Source organism: Entelurus aequoreus, linkage group LG19, assembly GCF_033978785.1.
Source record: "Entelurus aequoreus isolate RoL-2023_Sb linkage group LG19, RoL_Eaeq_v1.1, whole genome shotgun sequence".
NCBI lineage: Eukaryota > Metazoa > Chordata > Actinopteri > Syngnathiformes > Syngnathidae > Entelurus > Entelurus aequoreus.
The window spans coordinates 25344988-25359926 of record NC_084749.1 but is presented as its reverse complement, the minus strand read 5'-3'; the positions used below and the strand labels follow the sequence as shown (position 1 = coordinate 25359926).

The window sequence follows — 14939 nt, the reverse complement described above, 5'->3', positions numbered from 1 at the left end:
GTTTGCAACAACATCAAATAATAAATCAGCTTGTATATTTATTTATGCATTTCCTCAATGGAGAACCACACTTTTGTTTTATTTTGCCCATCATTCACAATCCTTATGAGAGACAAGAACCCATATGTCTTTTTGCTTCCTGTGCATTGTAAATAGTAAAACACTGCTAGCAAGGTGGTTAACATTGCTGGTAATTGGGATACGCTCTGTTATATATGGAAGGCTTCATGTATTACACAAGCACGAGGCATGATTTATAATCTCACGTTAAGGCAATTTAGTAGAAGCAGCAAGTTTAGCTCGCCGTGTTACTAAAGGTAACAATAACAATGTCTCTATAGCTTGGTTAATATGTAGATCACAACATGTAAATGAAGTATTATTAGTGGTTTTTAGATGTTGTTTTAGAGGGCTTTAAAAGTAGAATAGAAGACTCCTCATTATGTGCATTTTTAGCTGCCTCTTGCTAACAGTTTTTGAGTATTTAGAGCACACCGAAAAGAGAAAGACGTGTGTTATTGTCTCACATAGGGATTGTGAATGATGACATTCTAAAAAAAAGTGAATTTCCCCTTTACATACAGCCGCAACTGTATTTTTAGATGACTTAATACTTGAGCTGTGTTCTTCTAATGTGTACAATAATATAATCCATGCAGTATTGAAAATGACACAAATTAAAGTATGTTTTTTTTTTTTCAAAATCTCAGATGCCTCATTCCCAAAACATGATCTAGTTCATAAGACAACCATGGTGGATTCAGAGCAGAACTGACATTTTTTGTGTCTTTATCATGTGGATCAAAGTGCACTTGCTCATTTCAAAGGGAATGCAGAGAGAAACAAAAGTAGAAAGTTGTAAAAGAAAGACAGCCGGCACACTTTGAGAGCAGAGCAGATTCCAATTCATCTGGCGCCACAGCCAAGGTAACTCTGAACTCTAAAAATACTTCAAACTAACTTAATTTCAACAAAATAAAACAACTTCTATATTAAAAACCTGCTTGAATGAGGTTGAAAATAGCATAAACCGCAATGTCAATCTGAAACAATCAATCAAGTTACAAAAATCCATTCAATTTGCATTTAGGTATGCAGATTGACATCTTTAAATTAGATCTAAATCCTGATGGTATTCAAGATAAAAACAGTCGTAGTCCAAATGTAATGAAGAAACCCACATCAGAAAAGGGACATTAACATAAACCACTCAATCAGAAAATGTCATTAAAGCGTCATGATAGGTATATGATTTATGCGCTTTCCTGCCAAAAACAAATCTTTGGTTAAGCAGGCACGTACTAAAGACTGAAAAGAGGCTACATACTGGCTTGCAAGGTCTTCTGCGATACGTCATTGGTGAAAGCTCCGGTGCCTTTGTTAGAGATGGCTGCCAGGGAGAAGTGATACTCGGTGTTTGGGCGGAGGCCTTCCACAATGTATGAAGATGCAGGCCCAAATGTTTTATTCATCTGTCATGTAGGGCATAAGGTTTATTGTCACATCAGGAGTTTGCTTTTATGGAAATGTATAGGGATGTCCGATATTGGCTTTTTTGCCGATACCGATGTATACAGTCGTGGAATTAACACATTATTATGCCTAATTTGGACAACCAGGTATGGTGAAGATAAGGTCATTTAAAAAAAAAAAAAAAAAAAAAGATAAATAAATTAAAAACATTTTCTTGAATAAAAAATAAAGTAAAACAATATAAAAACAGTTACATAGAAACTAGTAATTAACGAAAATGAGTCAAATTAACTGTTAAAGGTTAGTACTATTACTGGACCAGCAGCACGCACAATCATGTGTGCTTATGGACTGTATCCCATGCAGACTGTATTGATATATATTGATATATAATGTAGGAACCAGAATATTAATAACAGAAGTGTACAGCTCTGGTAATGGGTACATTCGCACCCACCTGCACAAATGTACTTCAAAATGTAACAATCAAAATAAATATGACTTTTTTTTTGTTTACTAGGGCATGCATATATAATATGCATTCGTTTGACCATTTAAAATCAACAATAATAAAAAGGAGATGCTTGGAAATAGCATAAAAATGCCCCAAAAACTTGGAAAAACGCGATTCATAGCGTTACTTTTTGGTATATAGCGTATATTTCTTTTATATTTTGATAAATCATCATATTTATGTATTACTAAATTTAAATAGGTATTGATCAATCTTTAAGCTGTGTGTATTTGATTTCAGTTTGCTTTTGACATCTTATTTAGAACTGTAGTTGAAACTTTGACAACCTTGTGTTGCGCTCATGATGGCGTAACCAAACTAGATTTCATTTAATGATGTTATTTTGAATATCTATTCCCTTTTTTACATTTAGTATATTTTATGCTTTTTTTCTTTTTGGAACATGTACTATACATATAATACAATAAAGTCCCATATAAAATTATGTTTCTAGCAATACTTTAATTTTGCCTTTGGAAAGTAACACTCCAATGTCCATTAGTGGAGCTGTACACAGAAAGAAACAACCCTTTAGTGTAAATGGGGGAGGGAGTTTTTTTGGGTTGGTGCACTAATTGTAAGTGTATCTTGTGTTTTTATGTTGATTTAATTAAAAAAACTAAAAAAAAACGATACTGATAATGGAAAAACCGATACCGATAATTTCCGATATTACATTTTAAAGCATTTATCGGCCGATATTATCGGACATCTCTAGAAATGTAGGAAAGAAAAAACAAAAACATGAAATAATCAAAGCTACCTTCCCTTCATCCGGTCCTGCAAAGGGCACTAAAATTCTCACCTGAGAGCCAAAACTGCCTTCAGTGTAGCGAAGTTCATATTTGATAATTCCTTCTTTATCAAAGGCAGGTTCCCAAGTTAGTTGGATGCTGGTATCAGACACGTCGCCCACCTGAAATTTGGATGGCTGACCAGGAACTGAAAGGAACATTGAACAGCATTAGGACACAATATTGTGAAACAAGATACTCATTTCTAATTAACAACAGCTATCAATGGTGGGGCTCGAACAGGCTTGGGTCAACACTTATAGTGGCGCCTGCATGTGTTGCAGCTACACAACAGCTAAGGACACAAGACAGACATATGTAATACAAGTCTTAAATTGAACAAAATTGCAGTCTAAAACACAACATTTGTCAATATAAAGTAAACAAGTATCAAATAATTATAGTTGCATATTACTTACAAAATCCAGTCTGCACCATTCAATTTACAGCATCATGAGCTTAACTTGATGAGTTATTGTGGCCAATCGGTGATGCCAACAATAATTGCCACTCCACTTCAACTTAAAGACAGCATACGTCCATTCCAGACAATTATAATAAATAGGTTAGCGTTTGTCATACCTATCATTGTTTTCTGAGTAATTTCAAAACGTTTCTAACATTCCACACTAAAAAAATAATAAAATATGTATGAGTCGTGCTGATATCGTATCAGATCAATGTCGGTGTTGGCCAACACTCAGGGCCAATGTTCCCTCTAATTTTTCATGTGTGTGAGCAAACGCACAAACTCCCTGAGCATTCAGTGGAGCCCATGTGAGCAACATCAGACGTGTGCACCGTGGCCACACCAGCGTCACACCTGTCCCAAACCTGACATCATAACAATTTAAATGTTTTATTAAAATAATTTCTGATATAAGTGATTTTGCCCTCTTACAATGACAATAACAAAAAAAACATGTTTTTCATGACCTATGTGCTAGTAGTGTATGTCTGGCTGCGGGTCCTGCCTTTAAAAGAAATGTTACCCCTTTCAGAGATTACATTTGGTTCCTGTAACGTTCTGTCTGTAAAATACATCTTTTTATTAGCATTTATGAACTCTAGTGACAATATTTCATGAATAATATCCTTAGATTAACATTCTTAATAAATGGCAGTAAAATAAGCACACATCTGATTGAGCAGTCAGTGTTACAACCTGGCATGGGGTTGTCCGACTTTTTGTGTGGCCATAAACGCAGCACTGGCTAAGTGCCATGAGTGCGTGTGTTGGTGCAGGTGAGACAGAGCGAGCGGCTTCTGTTGAAACGACAGATGACAAAGTTGGTTTAAGCCTGGTTTGTATGGCAGAAAATTACCAGTTTTTATAGATACGTTTTTTTACTCATGTTTTTGGTGTGGTTACAAACAGTTTTGCTCAATAAAGTGATTGATGGAATTCCTGTCCGTAAAGTGTCTCGGCAGACAATAATTGAACTGTGTTGACAAAGATTGTTTTATTCATCGGGGCCACTCTTGTTGTCACCTGTCACTCAGAGTTGCATTGCAAAATCATACAGAATAAATTGTAATGTGTTTATTTTGTTAATTTGCAGTGCGCAGAGGACGCGTGAGCAGTGCGCAATTGCGCAGGCGCGCACCTTAGACGGAATGTTGCTCAGGGCTATTGGTATCGTATCTTGTTTTGTACTAAAACAAATCAAATGTGTTTTTCAAATCCCAACTGAAAACATGTTTAATTGTGTATATGACAACTGAAAGTATTTCATCTACACTCTTTGATTTTCATTTAAATGATTGTTTTTTTTATTTTACGATTTTGATGTATTTTGTACTTATTTTATTTTCATTCTTGTAATTTTTTATAAAGCACTTTGAATTTTCTTGCGTACAAATTGTGTTGTATGATAAATAAACTTGCCATGCCTAATTAAAAGAAATAATCAATTCAGTTGAATTTTTTATGCAAAATAATACATTTAATACAACTAATTCCCTGTGATTGCCTGGTGACCATTTTCTTGTAAAATTCATCTTCATAATCTTACCTCCTTGCAGCACTTTAACATGGACTGGCTCTGAGAAGGGTCCATCGCCTACTGACGTAAAAGCTAGGACTTTGATGGTGTACGTCTCTTGAGGAACAAGGCTCTTTATGGTCGTGATGATGCTGTCCTGGACATTATGGATCTGCCAGAGGCTCATAGGCTGGGAGTCATCCATGGTGTAATAAACCCTATAGCCCTTAATCTGCCCGTTTGGTTCCTCTGGTTCCGCCCACGTTACCAGCATGGTGTTTTGGGATATAATCTGGACATGGATGTTTCGGGGTGGACTAGCAGGGGCTTGTTCACCGGTTCTGGTCTCCACTGGCTCACTGGGAGGACCCTGGCCAATCGTGTTGACGGCCGAGACTCGGATTTCATACTCCGTGTTGGGGTAGAGGCCGCCGATGCTGTAACGTGTGGTGGTGATGTCGTCCACTGTCTCGTACTTGCTGTCAGGGGATTTTGCACGGTATTGGATGATATAGTAGGTGACTGGGTCAGGGTTGCCGGAGTCCCAGGTGATAGTCACACTAGTGGCTGTGGTTTCAGTTACCACTGGAGTACCTGGAGGCTTTGGAAGAGCTGTTTTGACAACAGGATAAAAGGCTGTCAGTGATTGTGGAGAGAACTTATTGACATTTCACTATCCTAAGTCCCCGTAGGTTCCGTTCTAAAAGAGTTATGTTATCTCTTACATTTGACGGTGATCTGCGCAACAGCCTCAATAATGCCAAGACTGCTCATGGCCACACAGGTGTAGTTGGCCGACTCACGGACGCTGCTCAGCTCAAGGACATTCCTACCCACAGGCATCTCGTCCTCTGGCGTCAGGTCGTCCGAATTCAACATCCACTTGACGTAAGGCATGGGGGATCCCACTGCCACGCACGTTATGTTCACACTACCACCTGGCATGATTTCCTGACTCGTCGGTGGAATGGAGAAGCGAGGAGGAACCCGCCGGACTGGGAGAAGGCATGAAGAGGAAAGAGGATGACAAAGAGGGCAAAGGGTGTCAAGAGAGAAAGAGAAGTAACACAAAGAGGTCGATGAAAATGGACCCTTCTCAGGTATTGAACACAAAAAAAACACTGTAATGGGAACTCAAAGACAAATACAACTAAAATGTTCAAAAACTTAAACATATAAAAATAAGGAGAAGGAAGAACTAAACTAACAGAACTGCTTCAACAACAATATAGATTAACAAGAAAGCAACGATTCATAGCAACAAGGTTCCATTGACCAAGATTTGACCCATCACAGCACAATTAAAGACACAAAAATCTATTACGAGTTTCTCATCTTTGGAGCTGAACTTCTTGGGTTTTCAACTACATAACCTGATCGCAGCCTATCAAAGTGTGAAGAACTACGGCCTTGTGATAGTGCTATCACATGAGGCCGACATGGCAACCTGGTACTTCCTGTCCACTTAGGCACTCGTGCCAAAGGAGGAAGTCGGCCATTAGAGGCTTCTCCCACCGCACAGGAAGTGTAGGGTTACTGCGCTCTACGGCTCTCAACACATATTTGCACTTGTCGCCTGCCTCTAACTAGACACCTTAAAGATGAGAAACTTTAATGAGATTTTTGTGGTTTAGGGTAGATCCACTGGACAAAGCCTTTTTAAGATCTGACACGGTTCCATTGATAGATGCAGCTATCAGTTTCACAGACAGCATGCATAAATAGATCGAGGTAAATTAAGGAGTAAATGATAACAAAATCAGATATAAAAATTGAGATAAAATGCATAGAGGAATATAACTGAAGGGTCGCTAGCATGCCCAGACAAAAGACGATTGGAGAGCAAAGAAGAAGTACAAGGTAGAGGATAAAGCATCAGAGGAGAGGATAGAACGGAAGGGAACAGAGGAGCAAAGAGTAACACAGGAAAAGGAAAGAGTGGGGGGGTTTGGAGGAGGGTAAAGGGGAGGTAACCCACTTCAATAGTGTGTGAACTTTTTTTTTTTCGTCAGCTAATGTGACAAAATGTGATGGTGGCACATTGTCACATCGCGGTCCCAGTTAAACACAACACACGTATAGAGGAAGGAGGCGTGTGTCTACAAGTACATAGAAAAGAACTGTTGAAATTCTACGGTCAGAGGATGTTGAAGTCAAGAAACAGAACTTGATCAACAGGGACTAGAAATCCAGAGGAGAGAGAGAGAAAGAGAGAGAGAGGGGACGATGATGGAGAAGTGGATGAAGAAACAAGAACCTGGGAATGAAGCTAGAACATGTTTAATAATGAGCTCTGATGCAGATGACACGGCTAGGTAATGTGTAGGCGTACACACATAAATCACGTACTCTTTACGTTGTGGTGTTATTAGAGGCGTGATTGTGCACAAGTATGCAAGAGGAGAAAGATATTGATGTGCATGAGGAGGATCCCAATAAGCACTTGACATAGCATGAAACAAATGATTAATAGAGCAAATAGTTTACAGTAGATCCACGCAAAATGTGCAGATTTTTGGTACAACAGAATTTCAAAAATGTTTCCCCTCGTAGAAAACACATCTGATTCATCGTCGGTTATAATAACAAAAACAAAAAAAGTGTTGATAAATCATAAAATGTGTTTTATAGGGTGGGAGCGAACCATGTCAAAAATAGACATATTTATGAGTGGATCAGTTACTCATAGGTTGTTTGTTTTTTGGGGATGACTAGAGAACGTAACCGCTGTAAAGGATCTACTGTTTACCATGCACCGACCAATCTTCTTTTGCTGCTGTAAAGTAAGGCTGCAACGATTAACCGATTAGGGAAAAAAAAGCTTTGCATTGTATTTTGTTGCTTCTGTGATTTGTTGAATGAGTAAATTACGCGGACAACGTTTCCGCGAGACTGCTCCAATAGAGCGGGCATGTGAGCCGCATAGAACGCACTGCGGTCGACGTGGCCTGTGTGTGTAGCTACACTGCAGAAACTGAAATCTAAGTAAGATTAAATATCTCAAATAAGGGTGATATTTGCTTATTTTCTGTCTGATAAGATCATTCTTCTCACTAAGCAGATTTTATGTTAGAGTGTTTTACTTGTTTTAAGGGTTTTGGTCCTAAATTATCTCAGAAGGATATTACAGCGTGTTGCTGAGATTGTATGACCTATAATGAGTAAAACATGCTTGAAACTAGAATATCAACTGTTGCAGAGCTGTGTCATCAACACTAACAAGTATAAAACTACATTTTTAAAGTAATCATTTCTTATTTCAAGCATGGAAAAAAAATCATGACTTTGACACAGTTGTGTCTCATAATTAAAACAGATGACAGCCAAATGGACTTTGCTGTTTTATTTTCAATGAAACAATAGAAAATATGTACCCATACAGTACAGTTGTTATTAGTGAGAATATACTTATTTTAAGGTATTTTTGGGTTCATTGCGGTTAACTAATTGTACTTGTTTTGGAAAGTCTTGACAAGCCATATTTTCTTGTTCTATTGGCAGATAATTTTGCTTAGTTCAAATAAAATACCCCTAATTTTTGTATTTTTTTTTCTTGTTTTTGAACACTGACTTTTTGCAGTGTAGAGATGGCTCAAAGAAAAACAATGACAGGTTAAAAAGAAAGCAGAGGCCCCAAATAAAACGAGAGATCATTTATACCGAGATCATTTCGTTTTGAAATGTTTGCACTGTCAAACAGAGCTGGTATTTCACAATAGCGTTCCATGAAATGCCAGAAAGCATCTTGCATATTTAAAAGCAGCGAAAAAGCAAGAAGTCAAAATCTATTTTTGTAGCTAACGCCATCTTATATGTTTGACGTGCAAAATAAAAATTGTATTAAAACAAATGCTAATATGAATGAGTTGGTTTTCCAAAAATAAAACACCACTCTTTTAAATAATCCATTTTCAAATGTGTATGCGATAAATAGTCCCTCAATGTGACATATTTTCTTTATTTACTACCAATTACCTGTTTTTTGGCTACACAGTTTAATCAAATATGATTAATCCTTAATGTAATTAATCTGAAAAAATAATAATATATAATTTGACATTCCTAATATATATTTAATATATAGTGATGCCCCCATGGTAAAAGTGCACTTTTATTGTTATGTGCATTTATAAGAAGAGGTTTTTAGAAAAATCATTGTTTATTTCAAGTATTTACCCTACAAGACGCATTGAGAATTGATAGTGTTTTTTTATCCGATTACCGTATTTTTCGGACTATAAGTCGCAGTTTTTTTCATAGTTTGGCCGTGCTCCAGTGCGACTTATAAATGTGTTTTTCCTTCTTTATTATGCATTTTCGGCAGGTGCGACTTATACTCCGGTGCGACTTATACTCCGAAAAATACGGTACTCGATTAAACGATAGATTACTCGAAGACTTAAATAATTGATATCTGCAGCCCTACTATACAGTCATTGGCCAACAATGTGTTAAAGGTAAGTCTTTAGGAGGATTTTTTTCTGCACATGCCAGGTGAGGCAACATTGTGTTTAGCCAGAGTCCATTTTTGCTACATCATGCATTAATAATAAATAATGCTATTAATTCAACATCAAATCTAATTTCAATCGTGTGTATGATGTTGGGGTTTTACGGCATTTTCGGGATTGCCATCAAAGTGTTTGTTGGGATGCAAAGAATGTCAAAGAGAGTGAAGAATCGTGTGCGAGTGTATCAAATGATGAACAAAATGGTGAAGCTGAGACCGACAGAAAACGTAAAAGACGAGACAGGAAAGAAGGTGGAAACCAAAACGATAAAGTCGAGCAGCAAAAGACAGCCGATAAAAAGACAGAAGTTGAAGAGCGGATAGACAGGTGGACATGTAGACATACTGTACGGTACGCATCGGGTTAGGGTTGTTGTAGAAAGGGAGGGAGGAGGAGGGCATAAGTGGGGGGGGATAGAATAGGAAACTGTGATTCCAAACCAAAGCAAAAGACAAACCATGGCTCAAAGAGAGTTTGAAGGTCTCACACACTGGGGCTTAAAAGCAAGACTTAACTACAAGAGGACAGCATTAAACATAGCAATAGAGCTGGCAAATGCAACTTGGGAAGTCTGTGAGGCGTGTAGGGTTGGGAGAGGCCTAAGGAAGGTTGATTTGGGTTTGGACAAAGTCGCACATTAAGGACATTTTAGATTGTTGGGAAAACTATGGAATAAGTATGGGACTTGATATATACTGACATCTCTTTGTTTCGTAAACAAATAAGTTGTTTTATACGTAGAATCAAATATCTTTATCCACAACATGTTTTTATCCACTTAATCTGACATTTAAAAAAGAAAGGAATAATCCCTTTTGAGAATGAAGCAATTTTGTTATTTTTATATCAACTGATAATCATCTTGGAAAATGAGTCAGCTCGAAGCAAATAACTGTTATGAAAGGAACATTGTGTTTTATTTGCAAGAATATACAAACTGGGGTGTATTATTATATTTTTGTATAGCTCTAAAGCAGTGGTTCTTAACCTGAGTTCGATCGAACCCTTGGGGTTCGGTGAGTCGTGCTCAGGGGTTCGGCGGAGGTCAAGACACAACCGACTCATCGTGTAAATAAAAACTTCTCCCTATCGGCGTATTACGGATACGGCAACAGCAGAAGTCACACTGATTTGCAGGTGTGTAATTTGTTGTGAGTTTATGCACTGTGTTGGTTTTGTTCTTTGAGCAAGGTGATGTTAATGCACGGTTCATTTTGTGCACCAGTAATAAAACATGGTAACACTTGAGTATTGGGAACATATTCACCATTAATTAGTTGCTTATTAACATGCAAATGAGTAACATATTGGCTCTTAACTAGTCATTATTAAGTACTTATTAATGCCTTATTCGGCATGGCCTTATTATAACCCTAACCCTCTAACCCTGGCCTTAACCCTCTAACCCTAACCAAATAACTCTAAATTAAGTCTTTGTTACTTAGAATATGTTCCCCTAGTGTCCAAATAACTCTAAATTAAGTCTTTGTTACTTAGAATATGTTCCCCTAGTGTCCAAATAACTCTAAATTAAGTCTTTGTTACTTAGAATATGTTCCCATAGTGTCCAAATAACTCTAAATTAAGTCTTTGCTACTTAGAATATGTTCCCATAGTGTCCAAATAACTCTAAATTAAGTCTTTGCTACTTAGAATATGTTCCCCTAGTGTCTAAATAACTCTAAATTAAGTCTTTGTTACTTAGAATATGTTCCCCTAGTGTCCAAATAACTCTAAATTAAGTCTTTGTTACTTAGAATATGTTCCCCTAGTGTCCAAATAACTCTAAATTAAGTCTTTGTTACTTAGAATATGTTTCCCTAGTGTCCAAATAACTCTAAATTAAGTCTTTGTTACTTAGAATATGTTCCCCTAGTGTCCAAATAACTCTAAATTAAGTCTTTGTTACTTAGAATATGTTGCCCTAGTGTCCAAATAACTCTAAATTAAGTCTTTGTTACTTAGAATATGTTGCCCTAGTGTCCAAATAACTCTAAATTAAGTCTTTGTTACTTAGAATATGTTCCCCTAGTGTCCAAATAACTCTAAATTAAGTCTTTGTTACTTAGAATATGTTCCCCTAGTGTCCAAATAACTCTAAATTAAGTCTTTGTTACTTAGAATATGTTCCCCTAGTGTCCAAATAACTCTAAATTAAGTCTTTGTTACTTAGAATATGTTCCCCTAGTGTCCAAATAACTCTAAATTAAGTCTTTGTTACTTAGAATATGTTGCCCTAGTGTCCAAATAACTCTAAATTAAGTCTTTGTTACTTAGAATATGTTCCCATAGTGTCCAAATAACTCTAAATTAAGTCTTTGTTACTTAGAATATGTTCCCCTAGTGTCCAAATAACTCTAAATTAAGTCTTTGTTACTTAGAATATGTTCCCCTAGTGTCCAAATAACTCTAAATTAAGTCTTTGTTACTTAGAATATGTTCCCCTAGTGTCCAAATAACTCTAAATTAAGTCTTTGTTACTTAGAATATGTTCCCCTAGTGTCCAAATAACACTAAATTAAGTCTTTGTTACTTAGAATATGTTCCCCTAGTGTCCAAATAACTCTAAATTAAGTCTTTGTTACTTAGAATATGTTCCCCTAGTGTCCAAATAACTCTAAATTAAGTCTTTGTTACTTAGAATATGTTCCCATAGTGTCCAAATAACTCTAAATTAAGTCTTTGTTACTTAGAATATGTTCCCCTAGTGTCCAAATAACTCTAAATTAAGTCTTTGTTACTTAGAATATGTTGCCCTAGTGTCCAAATAACTCTAAATTAAGTCTTTGTTACTTAGAATATGTTCCCATAGTGTCCAAATAACTCTAAATTAAGTCTTTGTTACTTAGAATATGTTCCCCTAGTGTCCAAATAACTCTAAATTAAGTCTTTGTTACTTAGAATATGTTCCCCTAGTGTCCAAATAACTCTAAATTAAGTCTTTGTTACTTAGAATATGTTCCCCTAGTGTCCAAATAACTCTAAATTAAGTCTTTGTTACTTAGAATATGTTCCCCTAGTGTCCAAATAACACTAAATTAAGTCTTTGTTACTTAGAATATGTTCCCCTAGTGTCCAAATAACTCTAAATTAAGTCTTTGTTACTTAGAATATGTTCCCCTAGTGTCCAAATAACTCTAAATTAAGTCTTTGTTACTTAGAATATGTTCCCATAGTGTCCAAATAACTCTAAATTAAGTCTTTGTTACTTAGAATATGTTCCCCTAGTGTCCAAATAACTCTAAATTAAGTCTTTGTTACTTAGAATATGTTGCCCTAGTGTCCAAATAACTCTAAATTAAGTCTTTGTTACTTAGAATATGTTCCCCTAGTGTCCAAATAACTCTAAATTAAGTCTTTGTTACTTAGAATATGTTGCCCTAGTGTCCAAATAACTCTAAATTAAGTCTTTGTTACTTAGAATATGTTCCCATAGTGTCCAAATAACTCTAAATTAAGTCTTTGTTACTTAGAATATGTTCCCCTAGTGTCCAAATAACTCTAAATTAAGTCTTTGTTACTTAGAATATGTTCCCCTAGTGTCCAAATAACTCTAAATTAAGTCTTTGTTACTTAGAATATGTTCCCCTAGTGTCCAAATAACTCTAAATTAAGTCTTTGTTACTTAGAATATGTTCCCCTAGTGTCCAAATAACACTAAATTAAGTCTTTGTTACTTAGAATATGTTCCCCTAGTGTCCAAATAACTCTAAATTAAGTCTTTGTTACTTAGAATATGTTCCCCTAGTGTCCAAATAACTCTAAATTAAGTCTTTGTTACTTAGAATATGTTCCCCTAGTGTCCAAATAACTCTAAATTAAGTCTTTGTTACTTAGAATATGTTGCCCTAGTGTCCAAATAACTCTAAATTAAGTCTTTGTTACTTAGAATATGTTCCCATAGTGTCCAAATAACTCTAAATTAAGTCTTTGTTACTTAGAATATGTTCCCCTAGTGTCCAAATAACTCTAAATTAAGTCTTTGTTACTTAGAATATGTTCCCCTAGTGTCCAAATAACTCTAAATTAAGTCTTTGTTACTTAGAATATGTTGCCCAAGTGTCCAAATAACTCTAAATTAAGTCTTTGTTACTTAGAATATGTTCCCCTAGTGTCCAAATAACTCTAAATTAAGTCTTTGTTACTTAGAATATGTTCCCATAGTGTCCAAATAACTCTAAATTAAGTCTTTGTTACTTAGAATATGTTCCCCTAGTGTCCAAATAACTCTAAATTAAGTCTTTGTTACTTAGAATATGTTGCCCTAGTGTCCAAATAACTCTAAATTAAGTCTTTGTTACTTAGAATATGTTCCCATAGTGTCCAAATAACTCTAAATTAAGTCTTTGCTACTTAGAATATGTTCCCCTAGTGTCCAAATAACTCTAAATTAAGTCTTTGTTACTTAGAATATGTTCCCCTAGTGTCCAAATAACTCTAAATTAAGTCTTTGTTACTTAGAATATGTTCCCCTAGTGTCCAAATAACTCTAAATTAAGTCTTTGTTACTTAGAATATGTTGCCCTAGTGTCCAAATAACTCTAAATTAAGTCTTTGTTACTTAGAATATGTTCCCATAGTGTCCAAAAAACTCTAAATTAAGTCTTTGTTACTTAGAATATGTTCCCATAGTGTCCAAAAAACTCTAAATTAAGTCTTTGTTACTTAGAATATGTTCCCATAGTGTCCAAAAAACTATGAATTAAGTCTTTGTTACTTAGAATATGTTCCCCATACTAAAGTGTTACCAAAAACATATAACTTTGTCTTGAATTCGGTGAATGCGCATATGAAACTGGTGGGGTTCGGTACCTCCAACAAGGTTAAGAACCACTGCTCTAAAGTAAAAAAAAAAGAAAAAAAAAAAGAGTTGTCTTCTCAAGATAATTGGTTCAAGGAACAACACAAGTCCACCATATGGAGACAGAAAAATATCTTGCATTCAAGTTTCCAAAAAGAAAAAAGGTGAAAGGGCAGCCCATTCATCACACAGACATGCACGGGTGTGGCTAAATGACAAGAGTGACATACAGGTGTGCCCCTATCCACCCGGGCTAACACCGGAGAACTCGTACAATCCAAAAATGTCACCCAAGCCCTTCCAAGCATGCCATCTCTATCCAAAAACATGACTAAACGCCAGACACACAAAGTCGAATGATAGGGAACAAATTCAAACGGACAAATCCACAACAAGGACTAAGTACTGGAATGCATCTATGTTTAATAGAAAAATGCATCAATGCTTTACGATTTTTTTTCCTTCTAGTTTTGTTCTCGTACCCATTAACGTGGTCTCCAATTCAAATACACGGTTGAATGGGATGGGACAAAAGGTGTGTTTTTAGGGGACATGCCCGATCAAAATGTGTCTGATGGTGCGCTTCTCTCCCCGGGGCTCAGGTCAGTCAATGGACCGGGAGCTGTTGTGCCTGAGTGAATGAGGCTGTCTCTAACCTTTGTCTACATACGCCTGGATCAGCAACAATGGGCCGAACAACACCATAAACGTTTCCACCAAGCTATTTTAGACAGTAAATCCTTTATCTTTTTTTCACATCCAGTCACCACAGTAGTCAATCGCATTTACTGTTTGGGCTTAGGTTTTTTTTTCTCACAGGATGCCCTTCCTGATGAAATTCTAACCGGAAATCGATCCGGT

At 36.3% G+C, this 14939-nt stretch overlaps 1 protein-coding gene across 1 annotated transcript in view; it reads right to left on the bottom strand.

Moving 5' to 3' along the window:
* LOC133635472 (receptor-type tyrosine-protein phosphatase S-like) overlaps nucleotides 1-14939 on the bottom strand; it is a 267952-nt gene that overhangs the window by 106158 nt on the left and 146855 nt on the right. Inside the window, exons 6-9 of the mRNA XM_062028688.1 lie at nucleotides 5492-5761; nucleotides 4797-5378; nucleotides 2793-2929; nucleotides 1328-1472 (exon numbers count right to left, since the gene is read on the bottom strand). Of these exons, the coding sequence (XP_061884672.1) occupies nucleotides 1328-1472; nucleotides 2793-2929; nucleotides 4797-5378; nucleotides 5492-5761 (1134 nt within the window). The remainder of the gene's footprint in view (nucleotides 1-1327; nucleotides 1473-2792; nucleotides 2930-4796; nucleotides 5379-5491; nucleotides 5762-14939) is intronic.